The sequence below is a fragment of the Mercenaria mercenaria genome, chromosome 2 (genome assembly GCF_021730395.1).
Source record: "Mercenaria mercenaria strain notata chromosome 2, MADL_Memer_1, whole genome shotgun sequence".
Lineage (NCBI taxonomy): Eukaryota > Metazoa > Mollusca > Bivalvia > Venerida > Veneridae > Mercenaria > Mercenaria mercenaria.
This window is the reverse complement of record NC_069362.1, coordinates 85515979-85537395: the sequence shown is the minus strand read 5'-3', so window position 1 is coordinate 85537395 and position 21417 is coordinate 85515979. Positions and strand designations below refer to the sequence as shown.

Sequence of the window (21417 nt, the reverse complement as noted above, 5' to 3'; positions counted from 1 at the left end):
CTGCGTCTTTTGAGCTTACCTTTGCCGTTGCTATATAATAGCAGATAATTTTTATTAATGTAATACAAATAAACATTCAAAATCAAATGACTGGTAACCGTAATACAAATGAATCTAACTTTAATACAATTCATTTGATGGCCTATTGCAACCATGCATGTGAGTACAAATCAAACACTTATACAGTTCTATGTTCCGCACCATTTGCAAACAAAATCTGGCTCTCTACATTTAACAAAAGTCACATTCGAACTGCAGTGCCTCTTTTCCATCTTCGGTCATCGCACACAAATCAATCGTTTTCACGCAACGGCGGTGGAACATTCTGGGACATTTGTTGCAAGCTATCCAGAAAATGCTATCATCATAGACCTCTTAACAGACGTAGCACTTCCGGGTTACGTCAACATCAATGTCGATGTCTGACCCGTCGCTAAGTTTTGGCATGTCAACATCGCTGTCAGATGATGACTCGCTTTCTCTGTTCTTTCTCTCCAAATACTGCTTTTCTACCTATTTTTGAAGCTTTTACTGAATATTTAATCGCCTCTGTTCTTCACGAGCTTTCTTTTTTGCTTCTTTTTGTTCCAGTTTCTGCTTACGCTCCTCATCCTTCTGTTGCTTCCTTAGTTCTCGTTGACGTTTTCGTTCTTGTTTGTCTGCTTCTTCTTGTTCTTTTCTCTTTCGTTTTTCTTCTAATATTTCTCGGGATTTTTCTGTTTGTACTGTTTAGTTTCTCAGCATGAACATTTCGGCCTGGGTGGTTCCAATACTCCCGCTTTCATAGCTTTGGGTATTGTTTAATCACCCCTTGGATATGGTGCCTGCTTTTTAATTTTGTCTTTTGGCAGTTCCTGTGATATGAAGGCTCCATAACCTCAGATCCCCTTTCTAAATTCCAGTTTGTTTAGTTCTGCTCATTGTTTTCTCGTTTAGGGCAAACCCATTATTTCAACTAGGGACCATACGCCGCTTTTCATGAAATTACATACTAGTGTAGCATTGAAGGTTCCACGTGCACCGCCGTATGAACACATCTGCGGATGTCTCTAAATTGTTTTTTTTTTTGTACTTTTAGCATGTGTAAATGTTGAGTTCTGCTCAACCCGGGGCTAGAGGGCGTGGACGGTAGCATGCATTTAACTGGGGACCATACGCCGCTTTTCATGAAATTACATACTAGTGTAGCATTGAAGGTTCCACGTGCACCGCCGTATGAACACATCTGCGGATGTCTCTAAATTGTTTTTTTTTTGTACTTTTAGCATGTGTAAATGTTGAGTTCTGCTCAACCCGGGGCTAGAGGGCGTGGACGGTAGCATGCATTTCCACTACCGTCCATGAACAGGCTCAATCAAACCGAGCCTGCAACATTTTCATTTTTGTTGTGTTGAGCGACCTGTAGAGTTTCCACTTTTTCTATTTCCTTGTCTGTATTAATTTCTTGTTGAACATTTACGGTGTTATTAGCGTTCTCCTGAGCTGCTGGTAAAACCTGCGATTCATCGGCTGCTCCAGAAGCAATGACCGTTTGAGGTGCTATGTGGGTGGAAAATGTTACTCGGATCCATTTTGCACGTACTCAGCACCTTTGATGCATTCAACGGAAACAGTCCGGAGTCCCTAAACCCATGAACAGCAACACTGACTGTGTTTTCCATTAGATTTTCAAGGCAATATATCTTTTTTTGAAAAAACAGAGTTATGGAAATGTAAAAATCATAAAGGAGCAGAAAGCTTCCCTTCAGAAATTAATAGTTATTTGGAAAAAGAAAAGCAAAGTCACTGTATTATTGGTCCTTTTAAGAAAAATCCTTTTAGCAGTCCGTTAAAGATTTCTCCGTTAAATTCTGTTCCTAAAAGAGATACGTTAGAAAGACGGATTATTCTGGACCTTAGTTTCCCTAAGGGTAATGCAGTTAATGATTCAATTAAAAAAGATCGTTATTTAGGAGAAGATATTGAATTAATTTTCCCAAAAGTTGATGATTTTATTCATTTGATAAAAGCTAAAGGTAAACATTGTTTGATGTTTAAATTAGACTTGAGGAAAGCTTATAGACAAATTTGTATTTGTCCAGGTGATTATAATCTAGTAGCTTATCGTTGGAAAAAAAATATCTTCTGTGATACCGTTTTGTCAATGGGTTTAAGAAATGCTGCAGCTATCTGTCAAAGAGTAACTAATGCTGTAGCTTTTATGATATTTGCTTAAGGCAGGTTTTATATAAGGCTGGTTTGTCAGAATCAATTGATAAAGCTTGTCCACCATCAGAAATAATGATATTTCTAGGCATTTTGTTTAACTCTAACTCCATGACAATGGAATTAACCAATGAAAGGTTAAACGAAATTAAAAAGTTAGTTGTTTTTTGGTTAAATAAAACTAAAGCTTCTTTAAAAGAATTAAGTCTCTCATTGGAAAATTAAATTTTGTGGCCGCTTGTGTAAGACCAGGACGCATTTTCATAAATAGGTTATTAAACTGGTTAAGAGCCATACATGGATTAAATCCTACAGTGGAAGTTGATATCCCAGATTATGTTAAAAAGGATTTGAATTGGTGGGATAGGTTCCTTGTGAGTTACAATGGAATATCTATTATGTTATATAAAGACTGGTCAAAACCAGATGGTATTTTTTCCACAGACAGTTGTTTAACTGGATGTGGAGGTTATTTCCAAGGAGCTTACTTTCATTCAGAATTTTCAGAAGCTGTAAAATGCAAAAACTTAAATATAGGTGTGTTAGAAATGGTTACTATTATAATAGCTCTCCGATTATGGGGACAAGAATTTAAAGGAAAAAGAATTTTAGTGTATTGCGACAATCAGTGTGCCAAGTTTTAAATACAGGTAGGTCAAGGTCAGAGACTTTTCAAGATGGCTTAAGAGAGGTTAGCTATTTGTGTGCTATTCATGAATGTGAGATAAGAACAATTCATTTATCTAGTAATGAGAACAGGCTAGCAGATTGTCTTTCTAGGTGGCATTTAGATATTCATTATCAGGATGAATTTAAAAAATTAACACATGAACAGGAGGTATATGAATGTTTTATATCAGAGAAAATGTTTAAATTTTTAAATATTTGGTAACATTCTGATATTTAATTTCAGATAAACAGTTTAAGGAATTAAAGCAGGACCTCAAAGTTTCAAATTTGTCTGCATATGCATCTGGTTCACGGAAGAATTTAAAAATTCAATGGGAGTCCTTTATACTTTTTTGTTTATACTTTCATTTACAGTATCTTCCAGCTGAATCTTACACTTTACAATTGTATGCTCAATTTTTGAGCCGTTCTTTCAAATCAGTGGACAGTATCAGAAATTATTTAAGCGGTGTTAGAACCATGCGTTTATTGTTAGGCCTTTCGTTAGATAAAATAAATCAGTTTTTATTAAATTTATCTCTGAAGGGTTTAACTAGAATAAAACAACATTTCATTAAACAAGCAGAACCTATTACACCAAAGATTTTAAGTGAGATTCATTCCATTTTAGATATGTCAAATAAAAATGACATTGTTTTTTGGTGTTTATTTTTGTTTGCATTTTTCTTAGTAGCTAGAAAATCTAATTTAGTACCAACAAAAAAAAGCAGACATTGAAGTTAGTAATTTTTTATTAAGAAAAGATGTTACTCCTTTCGGTGATCATTTGTGTGTTAATTTTAGATGGTCAAAAACTTTGCAATTTGGAGACAGATTACTTCAAACTCCTCTGTTGAGGTTACCTAGATCTTGTTTGTGTCCAGTTGTAGCATATTACAAAATGTTACAATTTGTTCCTACCATTAGAGATGATCAACCTTTATTTTCTCTGGATGAAACACATATGATCAATTATTATATGTTTCAAAATAAATTGAAGTCTGTTCTTGCGGAACTAGGTTATGATCCGGTCAGTTTTTCCTCACATTCATTTCGTAGGGGGTTTGCAACTTTTGCCTTTCGATCGAACGTAGCAGCTGATGAAATTCAGATATTAGGTGACTGGAGGTCAGACGTATATAAGAAATATATTTCTCTTACTTTAGAAGACAAACTTGATATTATGAAATACGTAAGTGATAAATTAAATTTTTAGTAAGATAAGTGGCTTTAAGCATTCTAGTGTCCACTTAATAAATTTTTTTTGTTTTTCTCTTCTACTTCAGTTTCTCGCATAAACCAACTCAGGAACCCGAAAGTGAAGAGGTGTCTAATTCCGTCTGACTCTATGGCTAAGCATGTAACTGACATTCGTGAAACAGACATACGGTCTTATCCTGGGATAACTATTGGACATTTAACTTCTAAGATCATGAAGGGTTCAATAAATTTAAATTACGAAAATATTGTTATTCATGTAGGTACTAATGATGTCAATAACTTTTCTTCGGGTGAAATTTCCTCTCTGTATTCTAACTTAATCACTGCTGTCAAGACCTTCACAGATAGTTCTGTCACAATATACTTGCCCTCTATCTTGCCTAGACCAGTAGATTTCTCAGAAACAGGACCGAAAGTCAAAGAGATAAATTTATTTCTTGAAGCCATTTGTAAGGATAGGAAGATTAAGTTTCTAAAATCTTTTCGTCCCTTTCTCAAAGCCAATCAGCCTCGTAGAGAGCTTTACGCCATCAAAGATGGCGGCTTACATCTAAATTTAGAGGGTACTAGAAGGCTAAAGCAATTTTTTATAAACACAGTAGCACATATGTAAACACTATATGAATGGAAGGTTGTAATATGGTCTTGTTAGAACTGTTATTCAGTTATAATTGTGTATCTGTGTATTCTGTAAGTTGTTCTATTCTCATCATAGAAAATGTTTTTTTTATTACTGCTTAATTGAGTTTCACTTCACTTTGGATATAATATATCAAAGGAAGATGGATATATTCACAAAGTAGTATGTTATACTTTGGAATATGATATTCCTAGAGGAAGTAGTAAGCAATATTTCCCTAGAAAAGGGACAGTACACTAACAGTCTAAGACTCGAATGTCTTAAAAAAAATTTGTTTTTACATTTATGTGTTATTTAAGGGATTATATTCCTTTACAAATAGTGATTGACAGTATATACTTCACTTTAGATAATTTATCAAAGGAAGTTTATCTATTCACAAAGTAGTATCTTATACTTTGGAATAAGGGGTTTCTAGAGGAAATGGTATATGACATTTCCCTAGAAAAGGACAGTGGTATTATAGACTTGTGTGTTTAAAAATTTATTGATCTAACAACATGTACTTCACTTCAGATAATTTATCAAAGGAAGTCTATCTATTCACAAAGTAGTATCTTATACTTTGGAATAAGGTTTTTCTAGAGGAAATGGTATGTGACTTTCCCTAGAAAAAGGACAGTTGTATTATAGACTTGTTATTTAGGGATTTATTTATTTAATTCATGTCATACAAGAAAAGACATTGTTTTCAATGCGGTGAATCATAGTAGTTTCTTTATACTTACTTTATAGGTATGAATACCTTTAGATTGAAACTGAACACATTTACTTTACTTTTATATATTTATTCAAAGAATCATTGTGATTAGAAGTAAACCTTAGTAGTTGTCATAATTATAAGAACAAATACCTTTTAATAAAAATGGAATGCATTAAGTGCAATAAATTCACTTTGTATAAATTTATTCAAAGGAAGTTGATTCAGTTTACAAAGTAGTATATACTTTGGAATAAAATAATTTTAGAGGAAGTGGTATGTAACGTTTCCCTAGAAAAAGGTTGGTTATTGTAGTAGTAATATGGTTGTTTTCGTGCATTAAAATTTATGGAATATTTTGTTAACAGTCTCATAAAGGACAGACATTCTTATTAGGAGTTCAGTTTTATAGGAAGTTTGATGTAAATTTACAATTATCAATACAGTATATATAGTATCTGTAGATATAGTATCTGTAGATGGTTACATATATGTTTCTTTGAGGTTTTGTTATATGTAGCAATTGCTTGGTTTATTTATGTAAATGTATAATGTATTAAGTTTTTATGCTGGGCCTGTGGGTTGGCGTTAAGTTGAATATTTATAATGATTACTGTCTTATTTATGTAGATATTCAGTTTTCTTATACTGAATAAGTTTATTTTGTAGTTGACAGTAGTCAGTAGTGAATGATAACTAACCTTTTATATGAGAAATGTACTACTCTGACTCATAAAATTTGGTTAGTTCATATATGTATGTTGTGTTATTGTTAAAACGTGATCTATATGTAACCTAATAAATATTTATTATCATCAAAAATTTTGGCCTTTTCTTATATAAAAATAAAAAAGAAAAAAAGAGTGATCATTTAATTTAGGCGATTTTCTGTATTCATAAAATCGGTTAATTATTGAGAACAGCAGTTTTTTCGCGTCTGTAAATCAAGTTAATCGTCTTATGTGTCATCGTTTCTGATTGGTCAACGGTTTTTATTCTTTTTAAATCTATTGGTTTTTTATCAAAATCATTGATAGGCTTATTCTTGTATTTTATAATTCAATTTAGACAATTTTCTTCATTCTATATTTTTCTTGGTTGGATCACGTCTAAAATAATTTTGAAAATGCCCGAACCCGCCCTGCCCTTGATATTATTGTATATGTGTTTATAATTTCATGTAATATTTATATGTTCACTTGTCTATTGTTTGTTGTTTATTTGATTTCTGATAGTAAGTGTTTAGTTGAATATTTATAATGATTACTGTCTTATTTATGTAGATATTCAGTTTTCTTATACTGAATAAGTTTATTTTGTAGTTGACAGTAGTCAGTAGTGAATGATAACTGACCTTTTATATGAGAAATGTACTACTCTGACTCATAAAATTTGGTTAGTTCATATATGTATGTTGTGTTATTGTTAAAACGTGATCTATATGTAACCTAATAAATATTTATTATCATCAAAAATTTTGGCCTTTTCTTATATAAAAATAAAAAAGAAAAAAAGAGTGATCATTTAATTTAGGCGATTTTCTGTATTCATAAAATCGGTTAATTATTGAGAACAGCACTTTTTTCGCGTCTGTAAATCAAGTTAATCGTCTTATGTGTCATCGTTTCTGATTGGTCAACGGTTTTTATTCTTTTTAAATCTATTGGTTTTTTATCAAAATCATTGATAGGCTTATTCTTGTATTTTATAATTCAATTTAGACAATTTTCTTCATTCTGTATTTTTCTTGGTTGGATCACGTCTAAAATAATTTTGAAAATACCCGAACCCGCCCTGCCCTTGATATTATTGTATATGTGTTTATAATTTCATGTAATATTTATATGTTCACTTGTCTATTGTTTGTTGTTTATTTGATTTCTGATAGTAAGTGTTTAGTTGAATATTTATAATGATTACTGTCTTATTTATGTAGATATTCAGTTTTCTTATACTGAATAAGTTTATTTTGTAGTTGACAGTAGTCAGTAGTGAATGATAACTAACCTTTTATATGAGAAATGTACTACTCTGACTCATAAAATTTGGTTAGTTCATATATGTATGTTGTGTTATTGTTAAAACGTGATCTATATGTAACCTAATAAATATTTATTATCATCAAAAATTTTGGCCTTTTCTTATATAAAAATAAAAAAGAAAAAAAGAGTGATCATTTAATTAACAGGCTCAATCAAACCGAGCCTGCAACATTTTCATTTTTGTTGTGTTGAGCGACCTGTAGAGTTTCCACTTTTTCTGTTTCCTTGTCTGTATTAATTTCTTGTTGAACATTTACGGTGTTATTAGCGTTCTCCTGAGCTGCTGGTAAAACCTGCGATTCATCGGCTGCTCCAGAAGCAATGACCGTTTGAGGTGCTATGTGGGTGGAAAATGTTACTCGGATCCATTTTGCACGTACTCAGCACCTTTGATGCATTCAACGGAAACAGTCCGGAGTCCCTAAACCCATGAACAGCAACACTGACTGTGGTTGCCTTTTCCCATGCCGTCTTAAATACGTTTGCAAACTCTTTTTGGTGACGTGTTCGCCGATGTTCTGAAATTGATAATCGCGGACAGCCTGCTTCCAAGAATCTTTTAGTACGCTGAATAAACGAAGGTCGAAGGGCTGCATGAGATGCGATGCATGCTCTAGGAGACAGTAGAGCTCTATTCCACCCTGTCTACAGATGTCACTAACTCTCATTGACACGTGGGTCGAGTGGCCATCAACGAAGAGAACAACTGGTTAACGTACACCCCGTTCTTTAATAGATGGAATAAAGACATCAGTAAGCCATGTAGCAAAGAGGTCCGCGTCCATCCACCCGTTGTCTGTTCGGCCCATGACTGCCTCCGGAAACCCCTCCAAAGGATTGTAAGCACATCGTTGGCCAGGATAGACAATAAGTGGCTTCAAGAAATGTCCCGTTGCACTCATGCACGCCAACACAGTAATCTGCGTTTTATCAGATGATGTAAAATGATAAACAGTAGAGGAACCTTTACGTGCAATAACTTTGCCTGACTTCGGACACAATGAAAATCCTGACTCGTCTGCATTATATAGACGGCTAGGGTCTTGAAGAATGGTAGGATCTTTGATTTCATTGCGAACTCCTCAAACCAGCTTTGAACTTTAGCCTGTGTAATAGTTGCTCGCTCTTTCCCTAGGTCCTGTGATAGCCGTTCTGTCATTTCGGGATGCCGCTTCACAAAACCGTACCACCAGTCCTTCCCAGGCCTGTTGTCCTTGAATGGATTTGGTCTCTTGTCAGCATCAATGATACGCTTGACAGTATCAAGAACTTCTTGCCTGGTTCTGCCATAGCCAATACGGGCCATATATAGAACCCAGTCAGTGATTTTTTTTTTGCGCGATTTGACTCCGAAATTCGGCGTCTTCCCAATTGACAAAAATAGTCAATATTCCCAAAAAATGCTTAAAAATTCCCAAAAAAACGAGATGATTATTCCCAGTTAGATTGATTTCTTATGAAAGTTGAACTAAAACGATGCAAATAATCATAAAAATTCCGACTCTAATTATGGTTTATTCGCAGAATTTTGTTGCCGATTCGAAGCGCGTTGTTTACATAAAACGGGTCACGGCATAGTACGGCATTTAGTATGACTTTCATCACGGTCGCTAAACGCTTTTTTTCATGAGTCAAAATGAGTCGGAAAAAATTGTTAGTAAATAAAATAACCATGTCGCATAATTCCAAATATTATACCAAGAAAATAAAACTGAAACACGCCGTCGGTACTCCAGACATTCGATCATCTTTTGGTAAAGTTAATTTAAATAAAGAGAATTCTAATCAAACGTCAGAACTGTCCAACAAATCTGAGTCCCCACAAAATGACCATCAGAAATCAACAGAAGCAGACCCTAAGCTATCTGAGCCATCAGATCCTGTGACATCTGAAAATGTCCTGTCTGTTCAACCTCAGTGCTCTGAGCTGGATGTACCTGTTCCATCATTTCAAGTTTCATCCTCATCAAACACTACATGTATGATAGGCCCGGTTCCTCCTCCTGTGTCTAAAACTAAGCTCAGGTTGAAGAAAAAGAAAGGCCCAGTGGTCCCATACCAACGCAGATTCTACAACCTGAAATATGAGCATTTGTACAAGTCATGGTTGTATTACTCGGGAGTACAAAATGGGTACCTTTGTAAAACATGTGAACTTTTTGACAATCATACTGAGAACAAAGCATTTGTAACCAGGGGCGTCAAGTTAGGGACTCATCCAACCAGGCAGTTAGAGCTCCATCAGGACAGTTTACAGCATAAAAATGCCAACGAGCGGCTGGTTCTAGCAAGGTCAAATGTAAATGTGTATCGTCAGCTTCTTCTGAAGGAAAATGATACCAGGATGAAGAATCGAGAAGCTTTGAAGAAAATATTCCTGTGCATTGACTTTCTGATCCAAAGAAAACTTGCTTACACAGAAAATACGAAAGCCCTTGTAGAGTTTGTTGCTAATCTAGGTGTCAGGGGCTTACAAGAACATTTGAACAGTAAAATTAGTTCTAAATATTTGTCAACAACTTGTATTAACGAAATGCTTTTGTGTACGTCCGATCTGTTTGAACGTGATCTACTAGAAGACCTACGGCGAAAAGAGTTTTCTCTTCTGGCTGACGAATCATCTATGGCACATAGAAGTCAGATGAGTGTAATGGCTCGATTTGAAAGACACTCAGTTGTTTCAACCTATTTCCTCGGCTTCATTGAACTTACCAAGGGAACGGCAGAGCATATTGCCTCAGCTCTTGAAGGGATCCTTGTGGCTAAAGGAGTTGACATTTAAAATATGAGGTTCAGTGGTTTTGATGGATGTAATACTATGAGTGGTATTCAAACAGGTAAATTTAATTCATAAAAAAAATTAGGGAACAATAAAAAATATTTTAGATAATGATTCCTTACAAATTTGATAAGAGGCTGGACAAACTGTAAATGTCGTTATATCAGTATTGTGTGAGTCAGCTTTTCAGTACCATAAACATTTGTATTGTATTTACCTCCCAAATAGTGACACTGTATGTAAGTTTTATGAAATGATTTACACTGTTAAGAAATGATTTTCTCAATAACCGAAGAATTTGACCTTAAAGTTAAACTGATTCTAAATTTTCACAGGTGTTCAGAGAAGAATGTCTCATGTCAGCCCGTTTTCCACTTATGTAAACTGCCGAAACCATAGGCTGGCATTATGTTTGACCCATCTCATCAAGCGATTCCCAAGATGTGGACTCAGCTCTTCTGTCACTGTGGAAGCTTTTTGAGTTTTCCACTCAGAAATTTGCAGTGTTCAAACATATCCAAGTAAGTTGAATTAACAACTGAATAATTTACACATTTTATTCCTGAATAAACTGTCATCTGAAATTGTCATCTGAATATTTTCTTCAAGTTTGATTTTATTATTGACTTTGTTATCTTTAAAATGAAGAATTTATGGTAATAGATGTATATCTTAGACTCTATAATTGGATAGTAAATGATTTCCACTCTCAAAACTTTACATATATCCCATTCTAAAAATCTTAATGACAATCATTTCTCCAAATTGACAGGTTGTTTATGGTGTTAAACCACTTGCGATCACAAAGGCATGTACCACACGTTGGCTGTCACATCTACAGGCTGCTGCTAGATTTGTTTTACGGTAAGGTATTGTCAATGTAAATACTATAGGTTAATTGAATCTTATACATAAGACATCACTATGCTTTGAGAAAAAATGTAAGGTAGCAGAAAGAAATTCAATATTTTACAAAGCTATTTTCAGAGTGAGACTAAAATAATGTTGTAAGAGCAAACCATTTTTATAATAAAGTAACTCAAAAGGTACCTGGTACCATGACATAAAAACTGTCTGACTGATCATTTTACCTTGGCTGGCTTTGCCCTCAGATAAACACAGTGACACCAGGTTAGGGCTGAAACACTGCCGAGGGTCCACATCTAAGGATATCAATGTTCTTGGGTTACCTGTAGACTATGGTGTACTCCGTCTGTCAAATAATGTCGGGCTCATTGACTGTCAGTGTGTTTTCCATTTATATGCTTTCAGGTATGTCTGTATTCTGGATACATTGGACTCACTGTATGCAGCGAGGAGGGAGCCAGAGTTGATGGGAATACGATTGTGTCTGACCAATCATACAACTGTAGCCACTATTCTACTGCTGACTGGCATACTCAAGCCAGTGAACATGTTGTCGTTATATTTGCAAGTTAGTATATTTTTAAGCTTGAAACTACATACATGCAAGTTCTGTTAAATCGTTCTGACCAAAAAGATTTTTGAATTCCACACCACTAATTTGAAAACACCAGTGACATTGTTTGCTTAGTATTATTAAAACTCATTTTGCAGAAAATATAGTATATACTAATCAGTTAGTTATATAACAATGAGGTTTAACATCATGTAAATTAAAATTTTGCTTCTACATGTATTTGCCATATCTTTAGGAAGAGAATATCAACTTCACAACACTACCAGAGCATGTGAAGAACAGAACTGAGGAACTGCATGGGCTAGTGGAGAAATACAGGAATTTGCAAACTAGTGACACTGAATTTACCAAATGTATGATGCTCTTCGGCGAGATCCAGGACAGGACGAACCTGGAGAGGAGAGTGAGAGAGTGCGGCAGACAGTAGGCTATAACACCAGAAAGTTACCTACAAGAGACTGACAGGTTTGTTATATGCTAACTTTATGATTTTGAAACTGATAACCTATTTGCCTGCCTCCGACTGAGAATCTTTTTCTTGTTCAAAGCTTTCAAGATGAATAACTGACATATTTATGATAATGTTTAATTGATGGAAATTGTTATGAGAATGAAAATATGGTTGTTTTTTTTCTAAATGTATACCTTATAATGCTATAATGTTTTTGGCAACAGGAATTCCATTGATATATGACCTAGTCCAAGAGATCGAAGATGCCTTTGCAACAGGGCAACCTGTTTTGACCGGCTTCGGCTTTCTTAACCCATCAAACCTACAAGACACCATAACTGACCTGCCCAAGTATGGAGAGGTATGTTTTAGATGAATTGCGAATACCTACACAAAAACAAAGACAAATATCAAACAGGGAATGCCACGTACCAAAATCGCAGCCTCCCCCAAAACGAAACCTACAGCACGCAGACGCGCACACCACAAACACACACACACACACACACAAAGCCGACACACGAGGACAAAACGAACAAACAAAGGAACACACACACACACAGCCCACATAAGAGGACAAAACGAATAAACAAAGGAACACAGTGGGGCACCGCCTTGGAACGGTCAGTGGCAAAAACACCACTGGGGAGCTTAAACGGGTTTATGGTGCGCACCCAACCTCACTCTTACCACCACCATGTTCCAAAGACACGGGACAGTGTAAATAAAAGTAATCCCCTCCGGGTGAATCTCTAACACACGGACTGAAAACAAAAAGGCATGGCATGTAAAACACAAAAATGCTCGTGTATAAAAATATAAAAAGCAAACCTTAAGAACCAAAAACGTATGTACTCAATGCCTTTTCAGAAGACAGAGCAACAAGAGAAACACTCTTAAGGGCCCGACGAAACAGGCCAGAAGGCAGATATCAAAACAGTTCAGTCCTAGTAGGATTTAAAAACTGCTTATCATAGAGTCCTCCCCCTTTTCCGTCAGACACAATCAAAGAGGGAAGCGTAGTGTCCAACTGTAAACGGGTTGAACACTAAACATGCGGTATGTCTCAAAACAGTTGGGTCGTAACCTCTTTTAATAAAACGTTTTATAATTTTACCAAATACATTTGGAAAATTACCATGACCCATGATCTTACGAAATTTGTAAACCACATCCCCATAAAAAACGGGTTTAGAAGCCTTCTATGCAAATTTATATTTTTATCATGGTTCAACACGTGTATCATTGAAGATTCCATGTTCACCGCCGTTTGAATACATCTGCGGATGTCTCTTAATTGCTTTTTGTACTTTTAGCATGTGTAAATGTTGAGTTCTGCTCAACCCGGGGCTAGAGGGCGTGGACGGTAGCATGCATTTCCACTACCGTCCATGAACAGGCTCAATCAAACCGAGCCTGCAACATCTTCGTTTTTGTTGTGTTGAGCGACCTGTGAAGTTTCCACTTCTCTATTCCACCTTTTCAAAATGTTATCTAAGGCCATTAAACATAACAATATCTGCCTGTATGATGCATTGTAATTTGTAGATATTTTTAATTCAGGTTTCAAATCTACCAACTTGGCAAGTCTTATGTTTGAAATCTTTAAATATTATGTTTTTGATTAAAGGACTTACTGGGTAGATTGGTCAACTTTTATGGCTCTCCGAAGGAAGACCATTTCCAAGGGCATGTCTCTCAAGCATCAGCATTAATGGATGCCAACCAGCTGGAAACCGAGCTAAAAAGTTTCAAAACTCAGTTGTTCATGCTAAGGTATTACCGTAAAGTGATTGTTATGTTTAGCTCTCCAAACTTTCTGTTAAAAAAAGTTTTTATTTCACACGTTCTTATGTTAAGTTACTTTATACAGGTACAACAGATTTCTTTGATGAATGAGTTTTTTTTTTAATAAAAGGTGTTTCAAAAGATAATTATATCTTATCTTTATAAAGTCATTTTTGATTGCAATTGATTTGAATTCAATTTCTACAATCGTACAATACTTTCAGAGAAGTTTGTGCTACTAGACAACTTTGTTTTGTTCTGTTCTGTTAATCATGCTGTTGTTTGTTACCAGTTGGTTTTAATTTCATTTGTTCACATTTTTGTTCGCATTTTCAGCCCAGTTGCAGTGTGACATCATTTGTCAGTCAGTGTACTATAAGTCTAATTTGAACTAGTATATGATTGTAAGAAACACAATTTTTTAAGCCATTATGAAATTTATTTGAATTTTCATACATGGCAATAATCATGACTATAGATGTAAAACTACCTAGTACATGAATAAGTCAAGGTTGTATTTAAGTTTTTTGACTAATTAATTTATCTATCTGTGCACAAATACTAACTTGCAGCTATTAAATTTATTCGTTTACAGGAGAAATGGTAAAACTACTGTCACAGATGTATATAAAGAGTTCCAGCGGGATCCTGTTCTCCAAGAGTGTTTCCCATTAGTATACAGACTCCTGTACTTCTCAATGATACTTCCATCCTCTACAGCTGTGGTTGAAAGGAGTTTTTCTCTGATGTCCAATATTTTAACAAAGAAGCGAAATCGTCTTACTCAACGTAGTTTGGACGCTGTAATGCGTTTATGTCACCAAAAAAATGAACTGAATAATGAGAAACTAGAATGTTTAGTGGACAGCTTTAAATGATTTCTTTATTAAGTTGTGTTAATTTTTCCCAATTTTGAAGTTTATCGCGCTAAAAATTCCCAATTTAAAAGGCATGGGCTGTTACCAAAAAAGTAAAAAAAATCACTGCCAGTCAACTAACCTCTGCTCTTCAGCTGTAGTCAGAATGGTCTTGGATGGACATGACACAGGCGTCTTGCCATGGACTTTGTCATGCAGCGTGGACGTCGGAATACCATAGTGCTTAGATGCGGCTCTCAATGACATTGACTTTGACTGTACGGCATCCACAGCATGATGTAGAATCAAAATGTCGTGGTTTTTCTGATTTCTCTTCGCGCCTATTTGTTTACTCATGCTGAAAAATAAGATATTAAGTCAAATTAGTTCTATTTGCTAAAGATCATAAAGAACAGAATTGTCTTTTCGAAAATATACATTTCGTGCCGAAAATAACGTGGTTACCACAGTGCCAGCAAAACACGTGCTATATTTAGTGTCAGAAATATTTTAACAGACAAAATGATTATTTAGGCTATTAATAGAAGAGAATCTAGCGTTCGAGATTACCCGAAACATGAGAAATCTATCGGGAGAACTCGGACATACCCAAAATATGGCCGCAAAGGATAATAACATCTGTTGACCGCCAAAACAAAGAATCAAATAGTGTATGCCTTTTTGTTTCCATTACGTGTGTAAGAGATTCACCCGGAGGGGATTACTTTTATTTACACTGTCCCGTGTCTTTGGAACATGTTGGGGGTAAGAGTGAGGTTGGGTGCGCACCATAAACCGGTTTAAGCTCCCCAGTGGTGTTTTTGCCACTGACCGTTCCAAGGCGGTGCCCAACTGTGTTCCTTTGTTTGTTCGTTTTGTCCTGATGTGTTGGCTTTGTTGTGTGTGTGTTCCTTTGTTTGTTCGTTTTGTCCTAATATGTTGGCTGTGTGTGTGTGTGTGTGGTGCACGCGTCTGCGTGCTGTGGGTTTCGTTTTTTAGGAGGCTGCGTTTTTGGTGCGTGGCATTCCCTGTTTGATATTTGTCTTTGTTTTTTTACATGTAATAAACGTTTCATTCATGTAAGAAATACAAAAATCTCATTCACTATATAGATCTATTTAACTCCAAGCAACGGTATAGTTACGTAAATGTTACTTACATGGTATGCAGGAAGATTTTTCTCCAGAAGCAGAAGCGTTGATGTATGGTAAGTTCGTTTTGTAATTTTTCAAACATGGCGGTTGCTCACGTCATGTATTACGTCACCAAAATGTCATTTTATGTGGAGAACAAATCTAAATAACACGTGTTCGAGATTACCCGACGTCCGACATGACCCGAAATGACCCTAAATTATAAAGAAAAAATAATTACATGAGTTACTTAACATTTGCCTTCCGGGGTTTCGTTTATTACTCATCAGGGCAAATAATACAATACGGCGTCATAAAATGTGTAATTGCTAATCAACGTCATTTTTGCGTGCACATGTGTACACAACGTAAATATTGTGACGTCATCAATTTTGATTAAGTTTCGGTTTAAAAATATCAATGAAATAGCGTTCTTTAGATAACCTAGCTGAAACATCCTTACTGTGAAGTTTGTAAAAAGGAAATATTGAAACTTTTGGGAAGGTTTTTGAGCATATATCTAAATGTATCTAAAATTGTACTTTCCTTTCAGGTGGGTCTCTTATTTATTGGTCATGTACTGTCCTTATGTTCCTGAGTTTATTTCCTGTTTGACCAATATAAAATTCATTACACCCATTACAAACCAGTACATATAGTACATTTGGAACAGTGCAGTCCATACTTTCTTTTACATGAAATATTTTATTATTTAAACTGAAAGAAGCCCCTTCAATAATTCCAGGGTCATTACATTTTTGTACTGATGGAGAAGTTCTGTTTTCATTAAATTCAGATCAAATAAGAAGTCTTTTTAAATTCGGAAGTTGTCTTTTACATTTTTAAATTGTTATTTTTGTGTCGTTTATTATTCTTTTCATAGTGTCATCATTATTCAAAATATCCATGTTACTTTTTAGTATTCCAAATAGCCCCTGTTTTTAGGATTAAATGTTGAAATATATGGTGTAATGTTCTCACTTTTATCATTTTGTACACTTAATAAAGTATTCTAGGGATTTGTATTGCTTTAATAATTCCCGTTTTAATAACTTGTAATGGAAATTTTCTTTCAATGAGAACGGTGGCCAGTTCCTTTAAACGTGCTTTAAGTATGTTTTTGTCTGAAACAATTGTACATATTCTCCTTGCCAAAGAAAATGAAATGTTTGTTTTTGTGTGTTTAGGATGGCATGATTTGAAATTTAGATATTGTTTGGAATCAGTTATTTTGAAATATATATCTGTGGTAATAGAAGTTCCATTCTTAATTATCATTATATTTAGAAATGGTAAATAAACTGTGCTCTGTTCCATTACGAATTTTATATCGTTATGTAATAAATTTTAAATCTTTTCATAATAAATAAAAGTATCCCCCCCCCACCCTCTGGGGGAGACATATTGTTTCTGTCCTGTCCGTCCGTCCGTACATCACACTTCATTTCCGATCAATAACTGGAGAACCACTTGACCCAGAATATTGAAACTTCATAGGATGATTGGTCATGCAGAGTAGATCACTCCTATTGATTTTGGGGTCACTCCGTTTAAGCTCAAGGTCACAAGGGCCTGATCATGAAAACCAATTTCCGATCAATAACTTGAGAACCACTTGATTCAGAATGTTCGAAATTTCATATGATGATATGGATTGTCATGAGAGTTAGATTGGGATCAACTGTTATAAAGGCCAAGGTCACAGGGCCTGAACATGGAAAAAAATTTCCGGTCAGTACTTGAGAACTACTTGACCCAGAATTATGAAACTTCATAGGATGATTGGACATGCAGAGTAGATGACCCCTACTGATTTTGGGGTCACCCGATCAAAGGTCAAGGTCACAGGGGCTTGAACATGGAAAACAGTTTCCAATTCATAACTTGAGAACCATTTAGCCCAGAATGTTGAAACTTTGTGGAATGATTGGACATGCCAAATAGATGATTCCTATTGCATCCAGCCACCAATGCTGCTTAGACTTTTGCTCCTGTCCCCTATTGACTTCCTGCCTATATGACTATGCATTGGGGGAGACATACGCTTTTCTACAAAAGCATATTCTAGTCTAAAACTGATTTTTCCCAAAATTTAAAACAATCGTCTAAAAATCTTTTTCATCGTTTGACCTTTTCGTATAGTGTTTCTTCTAAGAAATCTAAAACCAGAACAGCATAAGTTGGAGCAACTTTTGTGCCCATGGCTGTACCTTTTGGTTGATTAAAAAATAGTTTATCAAATGAAAAATTGTTATTTTCTAAAATTATTTTCAAACCTTCAATAATGAAGACTTTATCAAAACGCTCCAACATTAACTCTGGATGTTTATCTAACCAGAATGATATAGCTTCTAATATTAATTCATGTGGAGTATTAGAATATAAACTAACACTGTCAAAAGAAAAAAAAATGGTACTATTTCTGGTATAAATTTAAGAAAATCAACGTCATCCCGTACATTACTCCAGTGTTCTGGCCACTTAATTTGTTTGTTTGGGCTTAACGCCATTTTTCAACAGTATTTCAGTCATGTAACTGCGGGCAGTTAACCTAACTAGTGTTCCTGGATTCTGTTCCAGTACAAACATGTTCTCCGCAAGTAACTGCCAACTTCCACACATGAATTAGAGGTGGAGGACTAATGATTTCAGACACAATGTCGTTTATCAAATAGGCACGTGGAACATACACCCTGCCCGAGGATCGAACTCACGACCCCGCGATCCGTAGACCAACGTTCTACCTACTGAGTTAAGCGGGCGGGCCACTTAAAAACAGTCCACTCGCCGTCTAAATATGCACCGCTACCAAGTGAACGATTTCCCGCCGCGTCCGAATACAGGTCAATTACATTGTCAGTGATCCAGTCTTTTTCTCCCAAAATAGTCATCCCATTGAAATTCTCAAGAAATAGTAACCATGTATGTATGTATAGCCTCTTCAAGTTCATTGTTCAAACGGATAAAATGATATGGCAGTCTTGCTTGTACCTGCACTTGATATAACTGACAGTCAAATGTTCTGCCAGTTGGCATGGCTTTCGTAAAAAAATAATTCAAAGAATAGATTGAAGGTTTCTTAGTTTGAATTTCTTTTTTCCCCAAGGCTTCTGATAATAACGTTTTGGCCTTATCTGCCTTATCTTTTGATATTTTAATTTCCATTTTTAGGGAATCAATCTCCAACCCTAAATAAACTAAAGTAGTGGTGGGTCCTACAGACTTCTCATGATTTATAGGAATATTTATATCAGAACAGACAAATTCAAAGTTTGCAATCAAAGCCGAACAATCATTCTTGTTTGCCTTTCCGGCAAAGAAAAAATCGTCAAGGTAATGGTCCAGGTCTGCAGAATTCTTATATTTTGAGACAGCCCAGTGAAGAAAAGTAGAAAACCTTTTGAGTATACCAGGGCTTACCGAGCAACCCTGTGGAAGCGTCCTTTGTATATAATACTGTTTGCCAAAATTTATACCAAGAAGATCGAAATCACCTGGATGGACAGGACAAAGGTTAAAAGCGGATTTAACATCTCTTTTGCCCATAAGTGCTCCGGGACCTAGACGTTGAATGATATTAATAACGCTATCGAAACTAGAATAATGAACAGATGAAAAACTGCGGCCCATCGTAATGCAGTTTAATCCCCTCTCTAAATCCCTGTAACAAATATTGCGCATCAGTGTTTTTGTAATCTTTGAGCCACATTTCTAATCGGGAATGGTCTACTGGGGTGTGACCCAGATCCCAGAGATGTTCGAGAAGTTTTAAATCTAGGTTGACGCTCGGGTCCCGTGAATCTATATCTGAAAGTATGTGGCACACTAGTTGCATTCCCTTGCCAATGTGACACTGTTTTGCAAACAACTGCCGAATGCGGACCAGAACATTTTTTACATTTATGCGCGTATTGACAATTAAACTTTGAACAAAACACTTTTTCTATTGAAATCAAAACATTGAGACTGTCTTTTTTTGGTTCAAACAGGTAGTCATTGTTACTAACCATAATTCGGCATCAATGCTTGACCATTTTGTACCCGGAATCTGGGCCACTTTATGCCTGAAGTATTTGTCATGTTTTAACCAACTAACTGAATTTTGCTAATGAGCCGAGCGGATTGTGTTCATATAATGTAGCAAATCTTTAGCTAACATTGGTTGTTTAGTTATTAAAATATTCATGAAAATGATAAAAGCGTCTGTCCATTTTTCTATTGACTGAATATCACGTTTAGCCGACCCCGTTTCAATTCTTGTTTGCAACCATTGTAAGTAAGTTCAAAATCCCAGCCATGAATTACTTCCCAATCTGAATGCTGAATTTAAAAAATATCACTCTGTTTATTGTGACAAGTAAAAATGTCTCTGTTTTTATACGTCCAAGGGGACTATTATGTTATACCCCCGGTGTCCATCTGTCTGTCCGTCCGTTAGCAATTTCGTGTTCGCTCTGTAACTCTTAAACCCCTTGAAGGATTTCAAAGAAACTTGTCACAAGTGTTCACCACACCGAGACGACGTGCAGAGCGCATGTTTTGGATGTATCGCTTCGAGGTCAAGGTAACACTTAGGGGTCAAATGTCATATCAGTTTGTTTCGTGTCCGCTCTGTAACTCTTAAACTGCTTGAAGGATTTCAAAGAAACTTGGCTCAAATGTTCACCACACCGAGACGATGTGCAGAGCGCATATGTTTCGGATGACTTGTTTCAAGGTCAGGGTCACACTTAGGGGTCAAAGGTAATATATGACTTTGCTTTGTGTATATTGCTCTGCATTGCAGTGCTCTTGTTTTTGTTTGGCAGATTGAATTTCTTCCCTTTTATGTTACTATAAATTGCTTATTTTGAAGCTTTTTTTATTATTGGCTTTAAGGGAATCCCGAGACCAATTTTCTGTGGTACAACGTATATGGTACCTCCAATTTTTGGTGTATTTTGAAATACCTGTACCTGGTAAGGACTTTTTTGTGGACTTGGAATTTCTTCTTTGGAATTTCCTCCCTTTGTTGTTCCTGTCCTTGGTCTTCCATAGTCAAGTTCTTTAAATTTTGCTCCCATCCTCTGATGTAACCTTTCGGGCGTATATTGCCCCGCTTGGCAGAGCTCTTGTTGCTTGTTAATAAGTATACCATATATATGATTCGTTCCTTTCTTAGTGTTTAAAATAGGTTTTAAATACAGCGGTATAATAGGAAGTTAACATTCAACATTTATACCGCTTTATACAGGTTTCTTATCGATTAGTATCAAGTGCTTATAAAACAGATGCGTATCAAGAATTCTAGCCATTGTGTCAGTTTGAAGAGCATCAATAAAATGAGAGTAAGAACAGAGAACATTTTTCTCGTTTCTTCCAGTATAGAATACTGCTCTTTATTTTGACAATTTTTCTCTTTAAAATTACTTTCAGTATTTTTTTCTAAGTCGATATGAAATGAAAGTACAAGAAGTTTAAAAGTATGTGTTCCAATTCAATTTTCATTTTG

General features: G+C 35.5%; 2 protein-coding genes and 1 pseudogene across 2 annotated transcripts; 2 read left to right on the top strand and 1 right to left on the bottom strand.

Annotated features, from left to right (window-relative positions):
• Positions 1 to 242: 242 nt before the first annotated feature.
• On the bottom strand, positions 243 to 9079 carry LOC128549697 (uncharacterized; annotated as a pseudogene).
• On the top strand, positions 8772 to 10695 carry LOC123538819 (uncharacterized). The gene is made up of 2 exons (XM_053537111.1): positions 8772 to 10314; positions 10592 to 10695. Exon 1 carries the CDS (start codon positions 9114 to 9116, stop codon positions 10257 to 10259), a length of 1146 nt encoding a protein of 381 aa, XP_053393086.1. The 5' UTR covers positions 8772 to 9113; the 3' UTR covers positions 10260 to 10314; positions 10592 to 10695.
• On the top strand, positions 10263 to 12297 carry LOC123562328 (uncharacterized). Its single transcript, XM_053527029.1, has 3 exons — positions 10263 to 10314; positions 11453 to 11691; positions 11933 to 12297. Exons 1-3 carry the CDS (start codon positions 10263 to 10265, stop codon positions 12122 to 12124), a joined length of 483 nt encoding a protein of 160 aa, XP_053383004.1. The 3' UTR covers positions 12125 to 12297.
• The last annotated feature ends 9120 nt before the right edge of the window (positions 12298 to 21417 follow it).

Coding starts and splice junctions, on each gene's coding strand:
- LOC123538819 (XM_053537111.1), top strand. CDS start 9,114: ATGAGTCGGAAAAAATTGTTAGTAAATAAAATAACCATGTCGCATAAT.
- LOC123562328 (XM_053527029.1), top strand. CDS start 10,263: ATGAGGTTCAGTGGTTTTGATGGATGTAATACTATGAGTGGTATTCAA. Junction 10,315..11,452: donor TATGAGTGGTATTCAAACAG/GTAAATTTAATT, acceptor GGTTACCTGTAG/ACTATGGTGTACTCCGTCTG. Junction 11,692..11,932: donor TGTTGTCGTTATATTTGCAA/GTTAGTATATTT, acceptor CCATATCTTTAG/GAAGAGAATATCAACTTCAC.